This window comes from Labrus mixtus, chromosome 11 (genome assembly GCF_963584025.1).
Source record: "Labrus mixtus chromosome 11, fLabMix1.1, whole genome shotgun sequence".
NCBI lineage: Eukaryota > Metazoa > Chordata > Actinopteri > Labriformes > Labridae > Labrus > Labrus mixtus.
This window is the reverse complement of record NC_083622.1, coordinates 29,582,044-29,608,303: the sequence shown is the minus strand read 5'-3', so window position 1 is coordinate 29,608,303 and position 26,260 is coordinate 29,582,044. Positions and strand designations below refer to the sequence as shown.

General features: G+C 39.5%; 2 protein-coding genes across 5 annotated transcripts in view; one reads left to right on the top strand and one right to left on the bottom strand.

The window, feature by feature from the left end:
• Window positions 1–14,261, top strand: part of si:dkey-122a22.2 (uncharacterized) — a 30,737-nt gene extending 16,476 nt beyond the window's left edge. The window contains exons 8-11 of the mRNA XM_061051237.1: window positions 10,440–10,581; window positions 13,050–13,132; window positions 13,257–13,353; window positions 13,454–14,261. Of these exons, the coding sequence (XP_060907220.1) occupies window positions 10,440–10,581; window positions 13,050–13,132; window positions 13,257–13,353; window positions 13,454–13,621 (490 nt within the window). The 3' untranslated portion in view covers window positions 13,622–14,261. The remainder of the gene's footprint in view (window positions 1–10,439; window positions 10,582–13,049; window positions 13,133–13,256; window positions 13,354–13,453) is intronic.
• Window positions 14,198–26,260, bottom strand: part of zfpm2a (zinc finger protein, FOG family member 2a) — a 106,300-nt gene continuing 94,237 nt past the window's right edge. For all 4 annotated transcript variants that reach the window (XM_061051234.1, XM_061051233.1, XM_061051235.1 and 1 more), the window contains 3 exons: window positions 18,859–19,065; window positions 18,018–18,245; window positions 14,198–17,789 (listed from right to left, as the gene is read on the bottom strand). In XM_061051234.1, the coding sequence (XP_060907217.1) occupies window positions 15,262–17,789; window positions 18,018–18,245; window positions 18,859–19,065 (2,963 nt within the window). In that variant the 3' untranslated portion in view covers window positions 14,198–15,261. The remainder of the gene's footprint in view (window positions 17,790–18,017; window positions 18,246–18,858; window positions 19,066–26,260) is intronic.

The window sequence follows — 26,260 nt, the reverse complement described above, 5'->3', positions numbered from 1 at the left end:
ACAACGGCCCAAAATCGCAGATTTGTCCCACGGCCCACTTGTCCGAGGGCGCTCATCCGATCGGCGCAGACTCAGTGTCAGTGCGTTCTAGACAGGCTCAACATGTCTCGTTGTGCGCTGCACGTTATTTCGTCAAAGGGCGTGGCTGTGGCATGCGTTTTAAGTTTTTGGAGCGTTTTGGCAAGTTGCCAAAAAAGTAAATGCTTATATCTCTGCCATCTAGTGTTCAATCATATTCAAATGTATCATGCATGATACAGGACCCAGCCTGAACACATCCATGATCGACATTTTTTGATTAGTCACAGCGCCACCTGTTGACAACAGGAAGTTACTGCTTCTCAATTAGCATTAGCCATTGCTACACGGTAGCTCATTTTCCCCTCAAAATTGGTGTGGACCATGCTAACACCTTGGCCATACAACACTTTCAAGCTCAAACGCCTACGTCCAACGCTGTTGCCATACGGACGCGTCACTCGCCATCAAACAGGAAGTAGTTTTTTCACGGGCTTAACGTAGTCGTTCTGTCCCGAAACTTCATACATATAATCCTGGTAGTAAAGTCTTATACCATTTAAGTGAGTGGGCGTGGCTTAATGGCTCAGTGGCACCCCCTACAATATTTCAAACATTCACCCCCACAGCACGTTGAACCTACAATTCTGAATTTTACTATGCATTTCCAACATGACAAAACCTACAAAAAGCCTCTTCAACCCACGCCCAAAACTCAACAGGAAGTCCACAAATCACATCGCCATCAAACAGGAAGTGACTGTAACTCTTATACACTTTGTCTGATCTTCTTGAAATTACATAGGTATGATCAGGGTTGGCCTCTGAACACAGTGACACAAAACAATAATAAAGTTTAACCATAGCGCCCCCTAATGCAAGGACTAAGTACTACATCATACATACTTTCCCGGATCTGCTTAAAATTACACAGGTATGATCAGGGTTGGCCTCTGAACACATTGACATAACAATAGTCAACTTTAACCATAGCGCCCCCTACTGCAAGGACTAAGCACTACATCATATATACTTTGTCGGATCTGCTTAAAATTTCACATGTATGATCAGGGTTGGCTTCTGAACACCATCCCAGAACAATAATAAAGTTTAACCATAGCGCCCCCTACTGCAAGGACTAAGTACTACCTCCCATATAAAATGTCAGATTTTCACCAAATTTCACTTGAATGATCTCAGTACTGGCCTGATCACATCTAACCTAATACAATTATTCCATTAACATAGCGACACCTACTGGAAAGAGGCGGTACTGCATCTCAGATATTTTGTCTGATCTGATTGAAATTTCACATCAGGGTTGGCCTCTGAACACATTGACATAACAATAGTCAACTTCAACCATAGCGCCCCCTACTGCAAAGAGTAAGTACTACATCCTATATACAATGCTCAATTTCCTCCAAATGTCATAGCTATCATGACAGTGCCAGCCTGAACTGCTCTACGTCAAAATTTTATGTGATCTTCATTACGTTGCCTATTTCAACATACTATAATATCACTTTTACACAAATCGGACTGCACGGCCTGCTGTTTTGCCACGTTCCGCTGCTGCTGCACTCCCGCGGTCGCGATACACCCCGACATGCACAGGGGTGCGAGGGCCCTTCATCACTGCTTGCGGTTTTAATTATTATTATTATTATTATCATTATTATTATTATTAGAGTCAACCGTCAGTCAAAGGTATGTTCCATTTATCCAGTTCAGCTGTGGATGAACTGTACATGAATCACAGTGTAAATGAATGATATTTAAACAAAGCACGCTGCTGGAAAGAGCCAGGACAGTTGCTTCCAGTGTAACACATATTGACTCAATTTAAATGCTTTGTGACAGGTGAATATACTAAAAATCATAGGCTCTTAATTGGAGGTAATTTAGCCAATGCCGTCGTGCCGATAGTCACGTTATTTGCCTGTATCGCTAACTGATGTATTGGTCGGGCCCCAATAAATAGTGTAGTTATGAATTCTAAAACAGATAAAGTACAAGTGTCACTGTAAGCTGCGTTCGATAACCCTCTAGAGATCCTAAGCTTTGATTGGAAGCAATCATCCTTCCAGGGGTTGGAGGATCGCTGAATGAATGTATGGATGACTTAAAAGAGGGCAAGGGAGACAAAGGACAGTAACTGAAAAAGTTGTACAATGGAAGGTATAATGTAAATGCAGCAGTAGATGAAGGTGCAACCTCACTAAGGCCTAATGTGGTACAGGAATGGATTCAATGTGTCAGTGATCCCTCAGTTCTCTCCTGATCCTCCATTGGAACTGGAGTTAGGTTACATTTATAAAAAGCAAAGGTGCCTTTTGCCAGTCTATACTTTTGTTGCAGAGAGGATACATGAGAGCAGTCATCGGATGTGGTGCAAGAGTGACTCCCTGTGTTCCTACTAAGTATTACACCTTGGAGGTGTTATCAACTTTTTAGACTCCAAACGCTAAAACTAATGTAGCCTGGAAGCCTCTGAATTGGCATCCTCACTCACTGTTTTCCCAAGTCTTACTGATTGAATAAAGAGAATGTGGCATTTAAGTTTGCTAATTGGAAAACTAAAAAGCAGATATTGTACTGGTTAAATATATGATAATAAAGGCATTTAGATTTGACTGTCTATGGGTATTTATAAAAGAACAATGAGCATAGATAATACAAATCAATTTTTAGCCAGAATACGTTTAGGGAATATTGGAAAAGGTAGTGGATAATTATTATACTTTACTTAGCTTTTTCTTTTTTTGGCATACAATATATAAAGCAAGTTTAGAAATTGGAAAACTATGTTGTTATAAACACACAAAAATTAGAAATAAAACACATTTTGATTTATGTATACAAACAAAGAATGTTGACAACTTGAATGCTTGATTAAAATGATACTGCATTGTACTAATTGGATTTGGTAAGGGCTCCTATTTTGTGCTTTGAACAGTGCTTTGAAATTGAACAGTAGTTACTGTGCCAATGTGGTTCTTTCTACAGCACATATGAATTACCATATGCTATACAATGAAGCTGGTATTGGTGGTGCCGGTGTCTGTTCTTTTGTGAAGCATTGTAGGCTGCATGATTTCATGAATGAAAGGTGCTATAAAAATAATGCTGAATTAAGTTAACGCTATACAAAACTCGTGTTAATCACAAGAAGCCAGAAAACTGGCCTTAAAAAAACTACACCAAGTAAATATATCATAGGAATGTGAAGTAAAAGTCAGTATTGAGTTTGAAGATAGCCTGCAACATATTTGACCATCAGATGCCATTTTTGTTTTGCTCATCAGCTGTAATAAAGCCGATGTCACCTTGAGAAGCTGAGGAAGCACATAGCCTGGATGTTTGCTGCTGTATGGGGAAAATATTCAAGTTTTTTATGCTTGGAAAAGAGTCAATATTGGGGATTTCTGCGATCTTAGATTGTTCCTGGATTTTATCATAGACTAAATGGCTGCTGCTTTCTGGCGTACCACAAATGCTAGGGGAACTAACTAGGGATGTAACGATTCACTCAACTCTTGATACCATACAATTCACCATACTGGGTTGACGATACAATTCTCACACGATTTATTTGACAAAATGAGACCAAAGACACGAGATGAGTGAAAAAGATTCCTTTAATTTTTTCATGAAAACACCAATGAACCTCGTAATCTCTTTGACTCTTTGAATCGTTTGGACGAACGGGGCTGCAAACCCGCCTGTCAGTGGGGTTTGGCCTTGGTGTGGATTAAATGCTGCATCATGTTGGTTGTGTTATTTCTGTAGTTCCCTGTCTTCTTGCAATATCTGCTCACAGTTTTTGTCTTGTTTGTTATCTTCTCACCTCGTTAATTTTCTGTCTTGGGGAAGCCAAAATGTTTCCACACCTCCGATTTAAAAGACGGTGGTGCTTCCTCAATTTCAAAATCTTGCTCTGCAGCTGCTGACGCTCACGATATTATTGCGATTCTTTTTTATTATTGCGAGTACCAATGTGAACCTTGACTGCTTTGAATGGATTTTTAACTGCCTCACGATTAACTTTTACACCCCTATTCCAAACATTAGCAGACTCTGTGCTATTATCAAACTCTGCACACGCTTCACTGCAAAGTTGCTTTTTATTTCCAAAAGCCTGAAAAATGTGAAATTGTTTTTGTTTTCTCATTTCTTCTTGCTACTAAAGTGTTTCCCAATACACACAATACACTTAATTACACAGTTAAGTTCACAGTTCAGCGCTAGAAATGACTGTTGCTAGTTATGTGACACCAATCATATTCCTACCAATACATTTGCGTCATAACATCAGTGAGTGGACTCAACTCAAAAACAGAAACGAGAAAAGAAATGAAAAGAGTTAAACACAGCATGTGCTGTTGTCACGGTTTAGTTTTCATATAAAAAATCATACCAGTAATAAAATGTACAGTGCACATTTTTGGGAGACTGAATTTCATTTAACTGGTTGCCTGAAAAAAAGAATTGAAAAATGAAAACTTGAGTTAAATGATTAGATAATTGGACTTTAAATCTTTATCAATATCAATGTTGGCCCAACCATTCCACTCAGCTCAGTATTTTAAATAGAATGTACTCAAATACAGGTGTATTCAACTTTCTAAGCATTAGATATGATAACAGTCAATATTATACAAATATACCACTTTTGTGGGCTTTTTTACTCTGAAGCTCTGGACTGTGTGGCACTAGACTAATAACATTTAATTTTTTTAAATATTATACATTATCTATTTTCTGCATGTACAGCAATGATATTTTTCTTCTTGTCAATTGATGGAATAAGTATTAATAATCTGTGTTACAGAAAAAAGGGAAGAGCTCTGGAAAACCAGTGAGACCAGAAAGACAGTGTCAATAAACTCCACTGAACTCATTAAGGAACAAATATTTGAATTAACTATTTGTTTACTTTACTTTCCATGATTTTCAGTTATTTATAAACAGAAATTTGTTGTTGACATTATTATTAATATTTTGAGTGAGGCAGGTGCAATATACATTTGCTGGTCCTTTTTTTTTTTACATAGCCTAAAAGAAAATATTGGTTATTAATGTCCAAACCAACAAACGTATATTTTTTGTTTTTATTTATAAAATCAGGTGCTATACAGTGGATCTGCACGTGTATTTGCATTGTTCTATGATCAATTCGTCATATATAGTAGATGTATGGGAAAGATGCGTTCCTATCATGCTAGCTAAATTGTCACTCAAAATGTCCTGGAAAATGATCTCTACAAAACAGTGGGAACAATGATTAATGTTACACATGTTATTAACAGATCCTCAAATGGAAAATAAACCTAAGAATTTCCCCAGAGTTTTTAATGTCACTGAAAATTTCAAGGACATGAAGCAACAGTGAATGACAAGAGGAGATGACAAACAAGAAAAGATGAAAAGGAAAACGAGACGACAGAAAGGTACATGATAGGAGAAAGGAAGATAAAAATGATAAAGGCTATTAGAGGAAAGAGGAGATTTAAATCTAAAGAGAAATTAATGAATGAGAAAGGAATACAAAAAATAAATGAGAGGAAATAAGAACTATAAAGAAAGGAGAGAGAAGGAAAGCCAATGCAAAAGAGTGAAATATTGGGGTTAGACCTTTCAGTAAAAAAACAACTACTCCAGTTTGTACTTGGCTTTAAAGGACCAATATGTAACTCTGACAGCTAGTGTTTAAAATGGGTACTGCAGTCCAAATTTAAAACATTTAAGAGAGCTGTCTCCCCCCTCCCCCTCCTTTCTAGAGCTGATGTGCACGCAGGTTGTCATTTCGCGGTTTGTTTATCTCCTAGTTTAACCACATTTGTAACCTGCTACTGGATGCTTTGAATTTCCCTCGAGATCAATAAAGTATCTATCTATCTATCATTTCTTGTCGTTGAGCTCATTAGAAAAGGGTTGAGTAGAAACAGTTTTAGCTGAACCAGCTTCCATCACTGCAGCATCTGTTGGTTTTCTGTTTACCTGACAAACCGAGAGGTGGGCAAAACAACCATGTGGGGGTGCCTTAAAACCGCTGATGTTCTCTAGTCAAATCAAAATCAAACCATTCCACACCCAAATCAAAACTTAGGAGGACGTGCTGGCTGCTGCTTTAGCTATGCTCCATGTACAATTTTGGCTTTTTTGTACTAGTCTGCGCTGCAACTAGTTTCTTTTAGAAAAAATATGCCTTCTGTCTTATTTCAGCTGAGCTTTTGGTAATAGTATGTGTTAAAATGTACTTTGCTCATTGTAATAGTTGGAAGAAGCCTGTGTAATAGTTTGTGTTTTGTGAGTGAGCAGGCTCTCAGGTAACAGAGGCCCTGCATATGAAATGAGATGGTAATGAGGAGGAGGAGGGGAACCTTATCACTTCAGGTCCAAATTCCGACAGTGAATTGCGCAGTTGTAACAAAAGTAACAGAGCGTCCATTCAGCCTGCACTAATCCAGATGGGAAAGTCAAACAGCAGAAAGTCCACCGCACAAACTCATTTCATCACTTTATTAATTTAGATATTGCCTCCTCGCTCCTGTGGGGAGGAAAAAAAGAGCCCTCTGAAATGACCAACATCGGTGAGGCGTTTTGCTCTACATGGTTCCCCCACTTCGTCTCCTCCTGTTATCTGTTTAATTCATCCGCCAATCTTGGCTGTCTTTACCCACTAAATTTCCCTTTGACACGCATGCCTTGCTTCACATAATCCTCACTCTGGGGCAGAATTAAAAATGGAAAAAAGAGGTGGGAATAGGACAGGTGGCTGGAGAATCCTTGAAATAGTGTTCAATGTGTAGACCTGAGAATGATTCAACCAGATTTGTACTAGCCAGCTTTCAGGGACTGTGTTTTTATATCAAGAGCTAAGTAAAAAGAGACAGGTGGGGGCTGAGAATGTCAAATGACAGATCTGATTTATAAAATCCCCACAGTTTTCTTGTATCGTTTACACCTGCTACCTGTGTCTAGCCACATGTGAAAACAAAAGGTAATGTAAGACAGGGTGAGAAAACAAGTAGATGCACACAGCCTTGCTTTTGTTCTTAAACGGGCAACACCACAAACCTTCTCCACCATTTGAAACTATATCACCCGTCAGAACACACCGAAAGCCACAAATGACCAAACGACCCAGTGTGAAAGTGTGTAAACTCTCCTATCAGTGTTTTCCAGCACCGTGCACTGTTCTTATGATTGTGAAATGTTCCTCTGATCAAGTATAGTTAGTAATGATCTGAAAAAAGAAACAAATGATTAGACCATAATTTACCATATGGCTTCTTGACCTTACTGAGGAACAAAAATCTGCCTTTAAATTTGAAAGATATAATTATTTGACATTTATTGTGATAATTATCGTTGTGATATGAACATTTTTATTGTGATAACGTTTTTTTGTCATATTTCCCAGCCCTACCTCATATGTATTTAAACAACCCTGCCAATTACCTCAGCTTCACCTTAACTTCTAATATAATTTAATGAAAACCACTACAGAACATTACCGATAATGCCAAAAACCGAAAGCTGTCACTGTTTCTATCTACACTAGAGAAGAAGTCCTTTAGATGTTCAGGGCATCATTGATGAGTTTGACCCTACAACACAAAAGATGGATTCCACTTTTTGAAAATTTGAAGGAAAACGATTTTGTGGTTTTTATTTTTAGGAAATTGTAATTTAGAAACTGCTGACTGTTGTGTTTTGTTAATATAGCATAGATGGTCTAGTCATGACTCAGTTGTAGCTGCTGTCTATGCCTGTTGCTCTCTGTGTAATCTTGCATGTTAGAAGCAAGCTAGTAAATATTCACCCAATGAGTGTCACCTCTAGTTTGCAGGGCGAGAATGGGTACTCAGGATTAAAAAATATATCGTTTTTTTTTATTCTTGCACTAAAGGCACTTACGGCTTTGTATTTAATTTGACTCTCAGCTGCGGAACCCTGTTTAAAAAAAATATTTTGGTTTAATAACACCAAAGTTCACTAAATCAACTTAGATTTACATTGGTGTCTTTACCAAATGTAATTGCAAGCATCAAGTAGCTGATACATTAAATAACTTATAACAGTGTTAACTTTGACAAGATATTTTAATTTAGTTTAACATTGAAGTTGATTTCACATTTAAGTCTTTGTGTTGTCTTTTGTTTTAGTAAAGATTTAGTCACTTCTAGCCAACTTTTCATTTGAGTGAAATTTTAGTCAAAGATTTAGCTATCATTTTCATGTTCATGATATTTACATGGATTCTGCGGGAAGATATTTCTTCTGGCTGTAAAAAAAAATCTAATAAGAAATTAGAATACCATACATTGTTTATTCATCTGGGCTATCTAAAAACGGACACTCACAGCTATAAAAAGGATTGCTCAGATCATTATCTATATGTGGAATTATTGAGCCCCATCCAATCAGATCTAGAGCCTGCTGGGGCGTTTACTTATACAGGGGGTTGCATGAAACCTGTGTGCATAAATTCTAACATGTAGGACATCTAAAAGATGTTGTATTCCTGTGTATGTTTTTTGTACTTTAAAAAGTAAAACAACAAAGTGGCAACATTAAAATATTATAGTTTCATTTTTAAAAGGACTCATATAGAATATGTCAGTCCAAAGTAACAATAACAGTATTAATAAAAGTAAATGTGTCACATTGAAATGCAAAGAAAACTACTAGTAGCCCCTAACACAGCCCAAGTTGTTGATTTAAACTTAAGTCCTGCTTATAACAAGACAACTCATTGTTCAGGATTTGGGGCAAATTTCCAGTCAAATTTAAGGAATACCAATATGGTGGCATCACTGAATACCCCTGGATCCTTCTCTGATCCTTCTCTGCAAGATGAGAGCCTAGCACCACACAGCAGAGTATAGATGCTTATGGCACATCTCCACAATCAGATGCAAAACAAGGTGCAAACACAACTGAGCTGCAAACTTTTAAAGCATGCATGAATCTGAATATCACTGCCTCAATATGCTTGTAAACTTGACCCAATAATACATGGTGCTACAAGCTGCTATAAAACATCCACGTCCACAGATCCTTTCCATCTGACATGGTATTTGAGACACCAGTGCCCAGGAGTAGCTTAGTTTGGATAGGCTAATCACTGACATGCATCTGGAAAGCATCATCCTATTACAAGTGAAAAAGATGCATGACGACAGGAACATCTTGTACCCGCAACACACTTGTTCCAGATAAATGCTCGGTTAAAAGGGATCAAACACTGTGATCAAACTCTGCTTGTCAGCTCCAACAACTCATTTATCTTGTCTTTATTGGTCTGGGCATAATGAACAGAGGTTTCACCATCAATTTTTGTTTTCAATTTGTTCATTTTGATTGACAGAATTAACAGACTAAAAAAATACTTAAATAAACATACGCTTGCAATACCACTATTGTGGTACGACAACCCCCCCCCCCCCCCCACACACACACACACACACAAGAAAAAACTACAATTTTTTTTGGTGTATTTTTATTTCAAAAACTGCAGATGCTCAATCAATTGGTAAATGTGTTTGGTGATGTCATTCATGGTTACTTATCAGGCATAACATTTACTATCAGATTGGATGAAGTAGAGAAAATAAGTAGTCCACAGGGGTACAGTGCTGTCAGTGTGATCTAGATCACATGTAAGACAAATACAGTCTTAAGTGTTTCCCAGTGCTGCTGTTGGCTGTATGTAGAAGAAAATTGCATGATGTGCTGATCCTAGCAGGAGCACAGCACTATTGATCAGACTCCACAAGCTGAGACCAGCCAATTCAAAGCACCACTGAGCCAAGACCAATTGAGCCTCCCGAGTTACAAAATCCCATACTCTACTCATGTAATGTTATCCCTAAAGAAAGTGTATTTCTCATTCTGGAAACTTCCAGATTTTGTTTTGAAAAAAAGAGAGATAAATCAGCACATATATTTTTGTATTAACATTTATAATTTTCTGTTGCTATGAATATATTGCTTTTTGACATGGAGCCATTAAGAAATGAATAGTAATATGATCATTTACATCTTCCCACTGTTTGTAAATTCAACTGACTTTTTGAAAACCAATGACAGTGATTCAGGGTGGCTTTAATGATTACATTAACAGGCATCACTAATTAATCATAACATATAAAAATAGAGTTTAATTATCTACATACTTACAAATAACAAAAAAAAAAAAAAAAAGTGGTTGATTGTCTATTAATTCATCAGTGTTACAATCCCTTTTGAATTCACATTTTTAAAACACATTTTTTGACATGAATGAATGAATGAATTTTCAAACTTGCTGTTTGACCTAGGGTTATTGTACTACGGCAGCAAGCCAGCAAAGAACACTTAATTTTGCTCGTATCTTAAGTTATTTATGTAAATATTTTTGTGTTTTTCAGGTATGGTAAGCTGTTGCCATCACTCCAAGTCAGGCAGTTTTCGGCAGCTACAGGGTTGAGTCGTATGCTGATTATCCTTGGTGCTATCGAACCAACTATTAAAGGAGTTGAAAATGTCTCTGAGGAGTTCATGCAGCGCCAGGTCAGGTTAATGTACACACCCACACACTGAAAAAAAAAAAAATATATATATGCTAAATATGAGCTTAATAGGTTGAAATGCATTTGTTTTTTCTGTTGTTGCAGTAACTGTCTTTTTACTTTACTACAGTAAACTTTTTTTGTTTACATCAGAGTAACCCTGTGGCTCCTGTGCCATAAACAAAGTATCAAGTATAAGAATCAGTGGGTCTTAGGGGTTGTCAGAAAGTGACAAGGTAGCCTTCAAAAACCACAGTCAGTTTCTTGTACGCTTGTAGCATACCTGAAGACACAAGCAAAGACGCTGTTTAAAGGGGCTATATGTAACTTTCAAAAATACTGCGTTTGTAGTGATACCGCATGGCCGTTAGGCGAACTGCATCAGTAACCTGTTGGAGTGAGGAGGACGTTGAGAACATGCATAAAATGTCACTTCCTGGAGCTTTTGCTGAAAATACAACCCGGGGAAACTAGATAGACAGATAGACAGTGAACATCTACTTTTTCACATCAGTTAACCGTTTGCTTATTAATGGGCGATAAAAAACGATTTATACTATAAAAGTTACATATAGAACCTTTAAACAGAAATGCATCTTAGAGAACTGGTTATGTTGCATGAACAGTCCTTTCTATTGGCTTATGGGCTGTTGCAGTATTTCTGGTGCCTTTAAACACAATAAATGACATATATTTTAATGGTCATGAAACCGTGTTAAACAGCCATGTGTGTCATACAACAACTTAATAGATAAAAAAAATCTTAACAGGAGTGCTGTTCCCTTCAACTTTTTTTCCTTGGAAAATCTTCCCTCTCATTCCACCAATACCTGTAATTGAGCATATTGTTTGCTAGGGAATACTACAGTTATATGTGGTAAACTGGTGTACTTCACACATCTTTCCAGTACAGCCACAGGATGGTGCTAGTGTTAGTATAATCACTTCTTCTCCTCAGCAGACATACAGGTAGATTGTGATTGCAAAGTTTTGCCTTAATGTTGTCATATACTGTGTGTGAGATGGCACCAGGCATCATTTGAAAATAGATATTTGAACCATTTTGTAAAGCTGAGGCTACAGTTGCACTGTATCCCCCGATGCCTGCAATATTTCAAACTCAGCCTTTTGACAGGTGAGACAGTTTGTGAGGAATTGTTTGTTAATATATACTACAAGCTTTTGCCTGTCTATTGCAGAAGATGTGTTTCTTTAAGGGAGGGATTTCCATTTTGCACTTGTCCAGACTCAGCTCTGCCATGAATGTGAATTAAACACTTACCCAGTGACATGCCTGCCTGTGATGACATCCTGTAGTTGTTTCTACCTGCTTTGGAAAATCAGCAGCAGAGATGGATTTTACTGATGAACAACAACCAATATCTTTGGTTATATTGAATCGTTTTATATCTTGACAATCACTGACAAAAGGGAAACAAATAATTATGTTAAGGGTTGTAAGAACATAGAAAGATAATTGCAAGAGGTATTGTGATGCTTTTTATTGAATTTAAACTAAACACTTCAAATACAAACAATTTTATTTTTGGTAGCAAAATGAAAATATTATTCAACACTTTGTGACATTTCTATCAAGCTCTCAGTAATATGTCTTTTCCCCTGCAGCTTCCTTATGATACTGTAAAGGCTGATTGAGGACTATTGTGAACAGTTCGTTAAGACTCCTTGTTCCCTGCTGACAGCCACCCATGATTTGATGGCAGGGGTGATAAGGGACTTATTTGAGCTTTCAAGCATTTAAATCGTTGCCAAGGAGATAAGGACATCATTGTGCTTGAATTCTCCAAGGACAGAAAAAGGTTTTGTAGACAGGCTAGTGAAGGTTATAACAGCCACAGACACTCATAAGCTTGCCAGACTCAGTAGAGCATACAGTCCATTTCTCAAGGGCATGTTCTGTAACCACTGCTTAATTGAACTTGGAGCAGAATTGTTTGCTGGGACGTTAACAGCACCAATATATGTAGTCTCATCACATGTGGGTGAGAAATAGAGCTGAAGGGAAACCCGACTTGGTTTGAGATTTCAAATCTAGATGGAGAATCTGGACAGCTGTGCAATGACTGCCGTTCATGTGTGATTTGGCTAAAAGAACATTTGAGAACTAACTGTGTTTTATATTTCACACTACTTTTAATCATGATAATTGATAAAAGGTAAAGGTATGCCACTAACCCCAGCCTGTTTGATTCAACAGATAAATGTAGGTTACGGTTCATATTAGTTTCACAGAAAATATGCACAACAAACACTAAATGTATATTCCTTACATTTGAGAGCAATGCATGTTTAATTTGTTAAGTTTATGTGTTTTAATCATGTTCAAAGTACTTGGTTATGGCTTGTTTTATTGTCTTGTCTCACACCAGGAGGCAATGTCATGACTGAGGTGTGAGAAAAAATGTGTCTGCATTTGAGATTTTAAACGACTTTCATTTTCTCAAATAGAAATATCTACTAAGCAACCCTGCACACCAGAGCAGTGCTGTGGATGAACATTACTTTTTGAATGAAAGTGCAGCACAAGTAAGGTATGGCAAACAGACATGTGTGCATTATTTTTGATAGGTATTGTGTCAAGTGTGTGTGTATTGTAAAGGTCAAAACAAATACCTAAATATTTAACCACATGAGCATTTATATTTTCTTTTAAAGGGATATCTCAAAGTTTAAGCCCCTCACCAGCCGAATACCTGTGAGTGTTATCACTGGGGATTCCTTTGATCAGCAGATACCAGAACAACTCAACCAGGTGAGAATGATTGCTGTAGCTGCACTTCTCTAAGCTGCATACAGTTACAAAACAATATTCAGTTGTGTAAACCTCACAGTAAATTATTTCCCTGAACCAGATGGTTGCTGAGCTTCAAAAGAAGTTTCTCGAAGAGACCTATCCATCAGCCAATCACATTCACATAAAAGGAGCAGACCGCCGAATGATCTACAAAAAGCCATCTGTAATCAGCCAGCACCTGAGGAAGCTTGTCAACCAACGGCAAGGCCAACAGCAGAGGGAGTGACCCACGGCCGGCATATAAGAGAATCCAAAACATAGACAGACTATTGGTTCCATTAGTTAATACTCATTAAATATTCATGGTATCTTTTTGATAATGTTTTTGCAAAGTTCTGCTTCATTTGAAGATTTTGTAGCTGGAAATAAATGCATGCCAATTAGTTTGATTAAATATTTGCCAACTTAAGTAAAAAGCAAAATCTTGAATAATACAATATTCATTATTAAGCTAAAGGCCACAGCAGTCATTGCTCAATGACTACTAAGATTACCAATCAGTTCTGTATGTTCTGGCCAAAAGAAAGTTACATCAAGTTCCCCTTTCTCTGTGTCAGTTTTCAGCTTTAGTCTTGGTCTTTTGTTAATGCAACTGTGGGATAAATCACAACCACTCTGGACCTTTTACGGGTTCTTGGTTGATTATTTTTTATATGAACTTAAAACAGAAGTGTAGCAGCAAACCATTTTGTAAATTCTTGTTGTACTGAATCTGTTTTTAACTGTTTTGACTGTTCTTATTTTTGTGGCAAACATTATGTGTTGATGGGTATATGCAGTATAAAAGAAAGACCTCACAGCATTAGTTTATCCTGAGGATTTAAGTTTAATTATGACACCACATCAAAATAAAAATTTCCAACAGATTTGGAATTTAATTCCATCCATATACATGCATAGCAACAACGTTTTAAGAAACATTTTCTCCCATAATTAGGACATTGGAATGATCATTTTACATCAGTATCCCCACTGACCTCCCCATCTTGTTCATCAGCAATAAACTTAATTCTTGTACAGCTTCTTTTTTTCCCTATGGGGTTACAAATAATTATATGCACAGTCCCCATTTCATAATACTGCTTTCAGTAATGATCCCTAATTTACAAAGTATTGCATTGAGAGAAATTTTCGAAAAAGGGAGACCAAAGTTAAGCATCAAACAGAAATACGAGTACTATACAAGAATGCTGCCATCCTCATGAAACATCCACATCTGAGTTGAAGAAAAGAGACAGGGACAAACAGTCACGTATGTATGCAAAGCCATGTGTATAAGCCAAAATGTGAGATGCAGGGTTGTGCCTGGTTATCACTCCCAAAGGATGATTTTTTAAAGGCAAACAAGTCATATTAGCAACAGCATGTGACATTTTGGCCATATACAGAAACGGGTACAGCAAATAAGAATACAGTGCCTCAGTAGCTTTTTTTGTGTCTAAAATGCATCTCATTTTTGTATTGTCTATTGTTTTATTGAGCCTACAATACAGTGTAAACAATATGTGTGCTACACAAGAATGACTATACAATAACATTACAAACAACTCTGATATAAATTTCATTTTGAAGTTAAATTAAGATCACTACCCCTATTAATACTGATTGTAAAATAAATTAATGAGAAAGTGGCACCAATATTATTCTTAATTCATTTTCTTTTCTTTTTTAATCAATGATTTTGTATTTTTAAGTCTTAAAACAATGGAAGAAGTAGCTTTTCTTGATTGTCCACAAGCAGCGTTTGTCACTGCATGATGCACTTTTCCAAATACAACAGTGTACCAAAAAAATGAGTAAAATTGGGTAAAAATTGACAGAAAAGGTGAGGGAAGAGGAAGAAAATAAAGTCTTATTTGTCTTAACTTATTTTACATGCTCCGCAGCATGTGATGAGCAGTAAAACTTCTTATGGGTAATAAAGTTTGACAGATTGTTGAACTGGATATCACAGAGGCGGCAGTACTTGCCACTTCCAGATCCATTCATGCCTTTGTTTGCTGTGGGTGCAGCGTCATCATTTGGAGATTTGGAAGAAGGTGACATGTTTTCATTGGAGTCGGCCTGGTTCTCTGTGGCCCACGTAGGTGAGGCGTTAGAAGGTTGGATCTCTGGCTGAGGCTGGTTCTCCTGTTGTGCTGGAGTGCTACCTGAACGCTCCTCTGGCTTATGCCCATTGACAATGACCATACCCCGGTTTTTTGGCAGTAGTGGAAGGGGCTCCTTGCCAGTGTGGGGGCAGCCATTAGCAGCAGGCTGCTGGGCCTGCTCTCTGGTTGTTCCTGTATCTGCTCCTCCTAAGCCCTCTCCCCCATTAACGTTCTGGTCTTGTTCTCCAACCTCACCCTGCATCACAGCAACCCCAGTCACATAATCAGTTGACTTTATCCCAAAATACGGGGATATGTGCTCATGACCTTTCGTCTTCTTTATTGCCCCAGGATAAAGACAGTGGGGCAGAAACATACTTTTCTCATCTTTTGATTGGATGAGTTGGGGCTCAGCAAAAGTCTTAGGTCCTGGCACAGGGCCCAGGTGAGGTGGGAACATCCCTCCATTTTGCACCATCACCTTCCCATTCTTGTCACATTTGCCTGAACTCTTTTCATAAACATCTTCAGGGTTGTTACTGCTTTCATTTTTCACGTCTTGAAACAGAGTTGGTTCCAGGCTTCCAGTTTCGTTGTGTTGTTGCTGCTGTTGTTGCTGTTGAGTGGCGGCAGCGGTAGCGGCGGCTGTTGCGGGGCAAAAGTTCTGTTTGTGCGCCAGGTAGTTCTCTACCTTGTTAAAACTTATTTTGCATACTGCACATTCGTGATAGTCCAACAGTCTTTTTGGGGAGCTACATGACTTTTCAGGGACTGGCGAACACTTTTTGCTGAGATCAATGGGAGCATCCAGCTCTTGCTGCTCCACTGTATTACATTTGGGTGCCAGAATAGGTTTAGTGACAGTCAGAGAGGCCTCCAGATGTTTTGGTACCATACCTGGGAATATGTCACACCGGGGTTGGAAGCGCTCAGCTAGGCTCTCTACAGCTTCATGGGATGTACATGGGTTTATAGGAGAAACCCCAAGAAAACCTGGCTGAACCATAGGGGGCCTCTGGTGGTCTTGGTCAGGGAGACACATCTCATACATCTTTCTGCGCTTGCGTGTTCTCATGGTTCTCTGCATGGAGGGTACCTTGTTGGTGGACAACCGTTTCATAGGTGGGTCATGGCGGGTGGCACAGTAGTACTGCTTGTGGACCATATAGGTCTCATGACGGCTGAAGGTGATATTGCAGGCTTCACAGGTGGTTTTGTTTGGGTCATTGTCACTCTCCACCAAACCTGTACTGGGGCTCTTGCCCTCCATTTGCTTGCCATTCAGCCGCTCCTCCGCCCCAGTTGGAGTAGAGACCTTCTTCCCCTGACCTGCAAGATCCTTATCAGCCCCTTTGGCCCCAGCACTGATCATATCCAACACATTTGAGTTCAGACAGGCAGACTGCATGAGGTGATTATCAGCCTCTGTTGGGTGGCAGCCTGCCAACATGCTTACAGAACTGTGACCACTGTTGGGGCTCACTGCCTCTGGGACCTTATCTGAAAGGGCGGAGAAGTCCGGGGACTTCGCCATATGTTGCCAGCGGCTGTTACAGTAGTGCTTTTTGTGAACCAAATAGTTGTCCAGGTTGCTGAAGGTGATATTGCATTCAAAACAGGTGGCCCCTTTGGGCATAAGAGGACTGTAGATGACAGGGGGGTAGCTGTTCCCTCCATGGCGCAGCCTCCGGTGAACTAGCTCTGACATTTTAGCCAGAATCTCAGAAGCTTGCGGGACAACTGAAATGTCTTGGGAGAAAGCAAACTGTGACAAAAAAGGGCCCATGGGAAATGTAGGCATGTTATGCTGCACAGGGGAGGAGGCCAGCCTGGGACTGGAGGGCTCAGACTTGATCCTGGTGTAAGAAAAACTGGCTTTGTTGCCTTGAAGGGCCTCTCCCTTCTGAACAGACAGCATGGGCTTCTTCTCAGCCTTGTCAGCCTCTGTATCTGTGCTGGCCTCCTTGTTGAGGGCCCCTTTGGGACTTCCCAGCAGAGCATCCTTCCTGTTGGCCAGCTCAGCACGGGCCTGCTGCTGCTGGAGGCTTTCCTCAGACCCCCTTGGGGAATGCTCGGTGCCGTCTCCCTCCCTGTGAAGTTTGCTGCCATGCCCATGTAAGTCCTGATGCTGTAAGAGTTCCCTGTGGCTCTGAAAGCTGATATGGCAGTGATTGCATCTGAAGGCCGCCTGTGACAGGTGAGACATGATGTGATGTTGGAATGTAATAAGAGAATCTGCTGTGTAGTTACAGATTGTGCATTTCAAGCTGGTGCCAGGAGGGAGGCTCTCTTCCATTTTGACACCTGTGAAGGAGATAAATGAAAGAAATGCTCAGAATCTTGCCTCACACTTTTCCTTTCGACTTAACTGTACAAGCCATCAGACCCTCATGCATAATGCCAAGCCCAACTAACTTATATCGTAAAGAAGCTCTCCACTATACTAGAGAAGAAATATATTATTTGTCAAGTGAAAAAAAGTATAACTTTGAACCCTGCACATCCTGCTATGTCTATGTTAGTTGCACTCACCACTGTGTGAGGTGTTCAAGTGCATTTCCAGGGCCCTGGCTCCAGGAAAGCTCTTGTTGCACTGTGGGAAGGGGCAGATACTTGGAGTAAGGTGGGGACCTGTGTCATTTTCCTCCATGGCTGTGTCTGGCTCCCTCTGTCTCCCACTGCAATAGTACATCAGATGGGCCTGCAAGTTCCTCTCACTCCGAAACCAAATTCCACAAGCCTTGCAAGGGAAGATGTCCTCTGAGGGGCAAGGAGATGTACAAGGGGACATGATATCAGCTCGATGTATACAATACTTTCACATTTATGCATAAAAAGCTAGATAAATAGCTTACACACTTTCATACATACATCACACTTTTCTTTACTCTTACAGTGACTCTCAATGCCTGTGTTATAAGGCTTTTTCAGCAAATCCTCTGCTGCTGCTATAAACCGCTGTTTCTGCTGCTGGGTTGGTGCCCTTTCTCAAGGGCAAACAAGAACACTGGACCATCTGCTTACAGAAGCCTCCCTGTTGAGCTGAACCCAGATAGCCCTTGCTAAGTAAACAAACACACTATTTGCATGGGACGTGCTTTTTTTACAATCAACACATTAGTTCGAGTGTGTTTATTTGAACCCAAAACTTGAAGGTCAATGGCTGTTATCTTCAGTGCGGTGACTCATCTGGGATAATCTACGCCTGGCGGAGGCAACGCTCCTTGTTAAGCAGGTGACTGAGTGCAGGCTTTGAATCAGTACATGTGTGAGACGGAAAAAGAGAAAGAAACATAAAAATGTACGTGTGATTGTGCAAGTCTCTTTCCAGCTCTGTGTATGTGCATTTGTGTCAGTATGCATGGACACTTACTGTTGACGATGGCAGTAGGCAGGATGGAAGCCATTGCGGCCTGCTGAGGCAGGAGCTGGATGCTGTCCAGCAGCCTGGCTGGGTACATGCCCTCACTAAGAGACATGTGGTTCACTGCTTGCAGACGTGAGTCAAAGTCCACAGCAAATGCCACCAGCTCCTCGCCCTCCATCATGTTCTTTGTGGTTGTGCACCACAGTTGGCCACCTAGACAAAACAGAGATATAGGAGTGGTTAAATACTTGCTGTGAGAGTACAAAAAGTGTTGCTACATGTTCTCATATCTTATCAGACCTTAAGGTAAGGACATTAAGGAAAATAATTAATTGTACTCTTGGGCCTCTTGAATAGCGTACAACCTAGTTAGTCAATGGAATGTTTTCTAAGTCTGTGTAGATTAAATATTATTTTGGTTGTGACAGTCAGTGAAAAGCTTGAGTGGCCAGAGAAAAAAATGGGTCTGTTTAACAAAATTCAAATTTTTTTATTACTGTTTTAGGATTTGCTGCTCACACTGATGCATCAAATGAGAATACAGAATTATTTGTTGACTAAATGACTAAATTTGTTGACTTAAATAATGGCTAAACCTAACAAAAAATACGTAAGCACACAAACCCCTTCTAAAGTCGACTGGCATCAATATCCAAAAGCAAGGCAAACCTCAGCTGGGGTAAACTGTAGCCTACAGTGCTGTTGTCAGCGAGAACACTGAGACAGGTCCTCAATATTATTAGATTGTTGTGTTTTGGGATTAAGCATTCCTCTGAAATCTTTTGAACATATTCATTAAGTCAGAGAAAAGGGGAGGGGTTGGATAAGTAAGTGGGGGCAGAGAGAGAGAGAGTGAAGGTTTTAGCTTAGATAATATTTATCTCAGCACATGACAGGCTTTTCAGCTGCACTTCATTTTCCATTGAAGAGATTAAAGTTTTTAATATGACTATTTACAGAAATCTGGCTGGGGAGATAACAACAAACTATGATATGCTCCTGCTAAATGGCAGAATTAGGACATTGTTTCCACGGAAAGCTGGACAATTAATTAAAGCATGCTGTTAGCTTTCAGAGATGTGCAAACATACCGACAGAGTGTCAGGCTGAGAGGGGACATGTGCTTTGAGCCCTGGCTGATGCGGAATAAAGAGAGTCCTGAGGAGAGGTGTGATGGCAGGGGACTACAAAACCCATACATGTGTGAACCACTGATTACTTATGTTTGCACAAAACCTATAAATCAAAAGGTTTAGCGCCCAGAAGTCACAGTTAAGGTGCAATAGTAAGGCCCTGTAGACATTTTTTTTAAAAACTTTTTTTGTGGATTTATTAGAAATGGAAAAACAATGGATGGAAACAAACTTTCCATTTCTTTACTCTACTATATAATGTGTTATGTGTAAAAACATTTTTAGTTTCTAGAATGAACCAGCCCATTACTTGAATTCAAAAATGAATTCCTCAGATGTCAAATCTCTGTCTGTATAAACCTTTCTGCTGGTGAAGCACTAAAAATTTGAGCAGCAAAAATGTGTCAGGAGTGGAATAGTTTAATAACATGCTGTCGTTTAAAGTCCCATTTATGTCAAGGCAAGGGAGTGTGTGTGTGTGAGCATGCGTTTCTACTTGCGTTTGTGTGGCTAAGTGAATTGTGAATGTCAGTGCCACCTTAAAGAGCAGTGCCTATCTGTCCTCCAATCTGCTGTGATGAGACACACTTCAGGCCGCTCCACTTCATCGTTATGATTCTGTCATACCACACACTGCCTGGAGAGGCCCTTTGAATTTTTATCTCCTAATTAAAATAACAAAACTCCCCACCACTGTCTGCCCAAGTTACCATCAAGGTAGATACAAACTGCCACTGTCAGTGGTGGGGAACATATTGCAGTCATAGCCACTCAATGGATCTAGTTTATACATGTTCAGCTTACAGTAAGAATGTTTAACTCCCCCCTGAATTTGTGCCCACCTCCCCCACCCCTTTTTGTGTCTGTGTGGGGGGTGAGTCCAAATTAAAGAAATTGAATGCTCTCTTCAGAAAAAAGAATTCAATGAGTTTGATGAAAATCAACTAGTGAATTCTAACAGAAAAGTATACACCAGGAATACTACAAATCCATCTGCTATGTGTGAGAATGTGTAAACTACATTTCTGGACTGCATGTCCCGGTTTTATAAGCAGCAAAATATATTAAAACATACATATTCCGGCAGCATAATAATAATTTAAACTCTACTTTTATCAATTGAATAATAGCTGTATCAATCTCTTCTCAGATTTTTTATGTAGTCATATGTATTATTTCAAACCAAAATGGCTTATGAATAGTTCAGAAAAGCTTTAGAATTCATAATTATGTGATTAGCTGTCCAGTAATAACAAATGTCTGCAAAAGAACCTAAATACAAAATAACAACAATGCATTTATGTAGGCCTACTTACCAATGCATGCTATATACTGTGCTGAAAGTCATTTACATGCAAACATGGAGATGCAAGGCATGAATATCATACAGCATCGAGGCGTCAGGTGGGCAGATGAAAAAACAACATGCCATGAAGGAACTCTCTGAAAAATGTGTCATCGCTGTTTTCATGACATGACAGGTTAGCCACCTATGACCAAATCTGTATGACCAAGAGAGCAAGCAGGGGTTGTCAAGAATAAGAGCAAAATACCAAAAGCGTAAGTCATGAAACTGGGGAAAAGGCTGGGAAAAGTACAGCTTGTGATTTGCACTTGTTTGCCTGCTAACTGTCTGCAGTGAGCTGCCTTTGTGCAGTGGCCAATGCAGTTGGAATGAAGGCTATTGTCTAAATCCTCCTGCAGAGCACCTGATAAAAGAATAAAGAACTATGACATATTCTAAAAACAATGAAGGAATTAAGGGGAGACAATAGGCCAGCTGCCTCATTAAAACAATCAAAAACGGCATCCTGTACGTAGTCCAGATAATTAAAAACCACTGCTTCCTACAGTCTCTCAATACCATATCCACCAGCTCACTGAGGCCCCCCAGTCTATGGCTCTACTGGCTAAATGCCCTCTTTCCTCTATTCCCTTTGATTAATGCTTTATTTGAATGTGGAGTTGAAGATGAACATATGAAGGAATTCATGAACTAAAATTATAATACAAACCCTCTGCCTCCTATAAGTACTTATAAACTAATCAAATTTCTCAGGATGAATCACAGGGATTCAGGGCATGTGTCCCCTCCCCTTTGCCTAAAGCCCTGAGAGATTTCAAAGTGCAGGCATCACAGGACATTTTTTAATTTTCTTTCTTTGAATGACTTTATAAGAAAAATGAATGTGTACAGTATCTTTATACGTATGGGGGAGGCAGGGAGAGAAGAGTATGAGATACTTAAGCAGAAATATTTTTTATTCAAACTACTACCACCACCATATCTTAATGAAGTTGCAAACAAATCTCTCATGCCTCGTGCAAAAGCAGAGAGACAACAAAGCAGCAGGAATAACAGAAGGGCCTGGATAATTAAACTGGCCTGAAGACAGGTATTCAAATGTTGGTGTGTAAACAGCACAACTCTTTAATAGTTTAGCTGTAAAATGCGTGGTTAAGCACATCAGCATTTGCCTCTCCCATCTGTCCAAACACATTACTGTTGCAGAGGCTATTACAGTTATGGAGAACAGACCTACATGTACTGCACCACAGCCACATAATATTAGGGGTTGAAAGGAGGGCTCTGGGAAAACTACCAGTGGTCCATTGGTATTACCTGAATACATAGTGGTGTCAGGTATTACAAAGCAACATGACAAACTTAAAAAAATAGGAGAGGACAAGATCTAATCTGTAATCTTAGGGTAGAACTTAAATAATATACATTTTAAATTTAAAGTAAAAACAAAAAACATTCTAATGTTGTTTAGAAAGGATAATACTTTGTCAAGCCAATTGTTTATTTGGCCTTTTTTATTTGAATTATTCTGCCTCTTAAAATGTTCAATCCTGTCTATTGACACTGCTCCAACTGCTGGCCTTCATTGTTGGGCAGGAAGCCACTGAAAGGTTGTAATTAAAGACCTTTTTTCTGGTCTTCAAATCAAGTTGAACTCTTCCTGGTCAAATGAGTACAAGGTTCCTGCAGCTACTAATATTAAGTTGTACCATGTTGCACTATATTTTTTACAAAGCGTTATTACAGAAGGGTAAATCACAGTTCCAAACACAAAACAACTTCCAAATCAACCTCCTTGGGTCCTGTAAAAATACTTATAGCAAATTCCAGATGAATGATATCTTTATCTGCACCTGACAGCAGAGTTGTTGTGACACTAAACAACAACACAAATCATCCTCATGAATACTGCTAAATATTTGGACTGCTTCTGGAGCATCAGAGTTGAAAACATTAGTGATGACTCATTGCTGTCAACCCTGTCATCACAATCCTTGGCCATGGCATGCAAGTAGAAGAAAGGTAATGCTGAGTTAGACCCTAGCGGGTACATCCTTTCATGCTTACTATTATTGCTGCTACACGAAACTAGAATTAGCTGACTTTACTAATATTTCAATAAGGCTCAGACAGTGATTGGCTTTCTTCCACTCTGTCTCTTCCACTTTGCCCCACCTCTCCCTTCTTCTGCTTTGACTTGACCACTAGGAGGCACTCTTCTCATGTTCAAGTGGCAGTTCAAGTATGATTTGCTGGGATGATGCAGAGCAGCACACTGTGCTTATACATCTTTGTAAAGATCTTACTATCATGAGAGCTATTTGGATAAAAGGAACTATTCTGACCTATTATTTTTACTTTAACTTTGTTAGAAAATGTGACAGTGCAAGGTTAAATATGGGGTGAACACACATTTCTGTTGTGACAGCAAAAAAGCATGCTACAATGCTTTTTTCACTTTTAAACATATAAATATTTACGTCACTTTTGAAAAATTCAGAATTGTAGTATAACTCTCTATTTTCAAGGGAAATAAATTCTGTCCCGTAAATATGTTTCCATAGCCCTACTTGCCATGTCCTGCTTGACACCTCAATCCCCCACCCCCCTTCTCTCCTTTTGCTGTACAGATTCCTGACAAATTTATAACCATTAGCCAGAAACAAGAGCTCATGAATGGCCTTGAGCGAAATGCATCTACAAAATTAAAAAGCCCTCCCAGGGGAGCCTCATACATTACGCTCTCTCAATAGCATACATTTACAGGAACCACAAATTAAAGCGGCACAGTATACAGTATACATAGAACAAATGGAAAAATCTAGCAAATATGTGGGACTGCAAGTTGAGTAAAATGAAAATGTAAGAGTTTTATTTGGCTTGATTCTGGAGCTCTATGTTGTCTTCTCAATACAGTGAGATGTCTGCCTGCTTACGGTGCTTAATAATATTTTTTTTGGTGCTTTAATAATTTTGAGGGACCAAAAATAAAGAAATTTAATTACAATGAAAGTGCAAAATGGGTTGAATATTTCGTTTTTTAGAAGATAATTAAATGGTAGAAAACATAACCCTTTCAAATCATTGGTGAAACTGTTAAGAAACCCAACAGTTTCATATAGATAATATATACTGTTTCACCTTTTTAAAATGTATTTTACAAATAAATATGCTTTTTTCCTGTAAACACATAATGGCTCATATAGTGCATATAGTTTTCAACTTACAGGTAAGAAATAAAAATCTATGCTGTCAGTTTGACAAAATTGTCACAAATACCTTCAGTTCAAAGCTGTTCTATTTCATAAGCTTTCACACTAACAGTCAGCTCCTCCCTTTCCACAGTCAAGTGGAGTGGACTATTTTAAGGAAAGCTCTCACTGGTGTCTTTATTCTTTATTTGGACAGGTTTGTCCCGTTGAGCACTCTATTAGCTATCCTTCTCTGCGGGTAGTGCTGCATGTGTCCTGGTTGTGGTCAGTCGACATGTGTTTACTGTGGCCCCTGCTGCGGCAGCAGGCTGGTTGGGGGCTGTCCTGACCAGGCCCTGTTAATGGAACCAGAAGACCCTTGTAACAGGGTGCCAATGTGTCGAAGACTGCCTTAGACCCTTTCCTTCCCTCTCCTCCAGCTGCAGCCCAATGTCCCTTGTCCCCCTAGCCATCATGCCTCAGCGGGAGCAGGTGAACGGCAGAGGGCCAACACCGGTGTGCTCAGTTTTCCTGGGAGAGCAATGCGCCATGCGCCTCAGTGGTTCCTCCAACATGGCTCCGGCCCTACGCCACACGGGCTGGCAGGCCAGTCTGTGTGTCTGTGTGTTTTTAAGTGTGTGGGTGGATTTGTATGTGTATTTGTGTGGGTGGCTGTATGGTGGATGCCAGCCCTAATGCAAATGCTTGCTGTTTAAAAAATGGCACCCTCTTTCCTTCTCTGTCTCTCCTCTTTGGAAAGGTCTATTTGGCCTTCTGGTGCTGGCAGTTTTCTTTTCCACCCCAGAAGCAAAGAGAGCCAGGAAGATGCACCTGTCATCCATTTTAAAATTCAACATGATTGATCTGGTCAGAGGGAATGAAATTTGTTAAGTCGTGGTTATATAGTCAAATATTTACCGACTTGTGCCTAAAAACATACAAGTTTCTTATTTGCTATTTTTTTCTTTACCTCATGGGCATAGTATTTGGTATCCATAATACACAAAGATTACACACACTGACATGCACATAAACAAACCATTAACTGGTTCCACATCCAGGCATGCCCTCTGTTGCTGAACTCCTGTTATTTTAATGCCTTAAGTATGAGCTCATTTGATTTTCAGTTGGTTTTCAAGATAAATAAATAATCTGCAGCTAAAAGGCCTAATTTAGTTTGTCACAATGTGTCTCAGTGGCTGGGACAGTGGGAGCACAGCCGCTGCCCTTCCTCATTGCCATTCTGTCATCCTGGCAAGCCCCCGTGCTGCCCCAGGTATCACCACGCGGCCATCTGGAGCCGACATCTGTCTCTCTATTGATCACAAGGGTTTAGCACTTGATCAAACAGACTGCGACAGGAAATTGCTCTTTTCCCCACAGAAAAGGCCAATCGCCTGCATGAGGGTAATAGAGTGGAACTGAGATGCAGCAATTGCACCGTGGGCAGGCGGGTACAGGCACAGCCAGGCAGGCAGCAGCATGGTCGTGTCAACCACTGTGAAGATGGCTGAGATGGCATGAGTGCGTAAATCCACTGCCATGTTACCAAGATCCTGTTTCTAATCTTTGGGATTATGCAACATGATCAGCCCTTGAAATATGACAGTTACTTATACACATGAAAACTTTCCAAATTATATTTTACAATCATGCAAATAAGTTGCCCCCCATTCTAAATACATCTTCAGCATTGCAAGTCTACGCAGGAGATGAGACCTATGCTTATGTTTCAAAAATGGAATTTTGAGGGGCAGAATTAGAATTTGTGTTTTGAG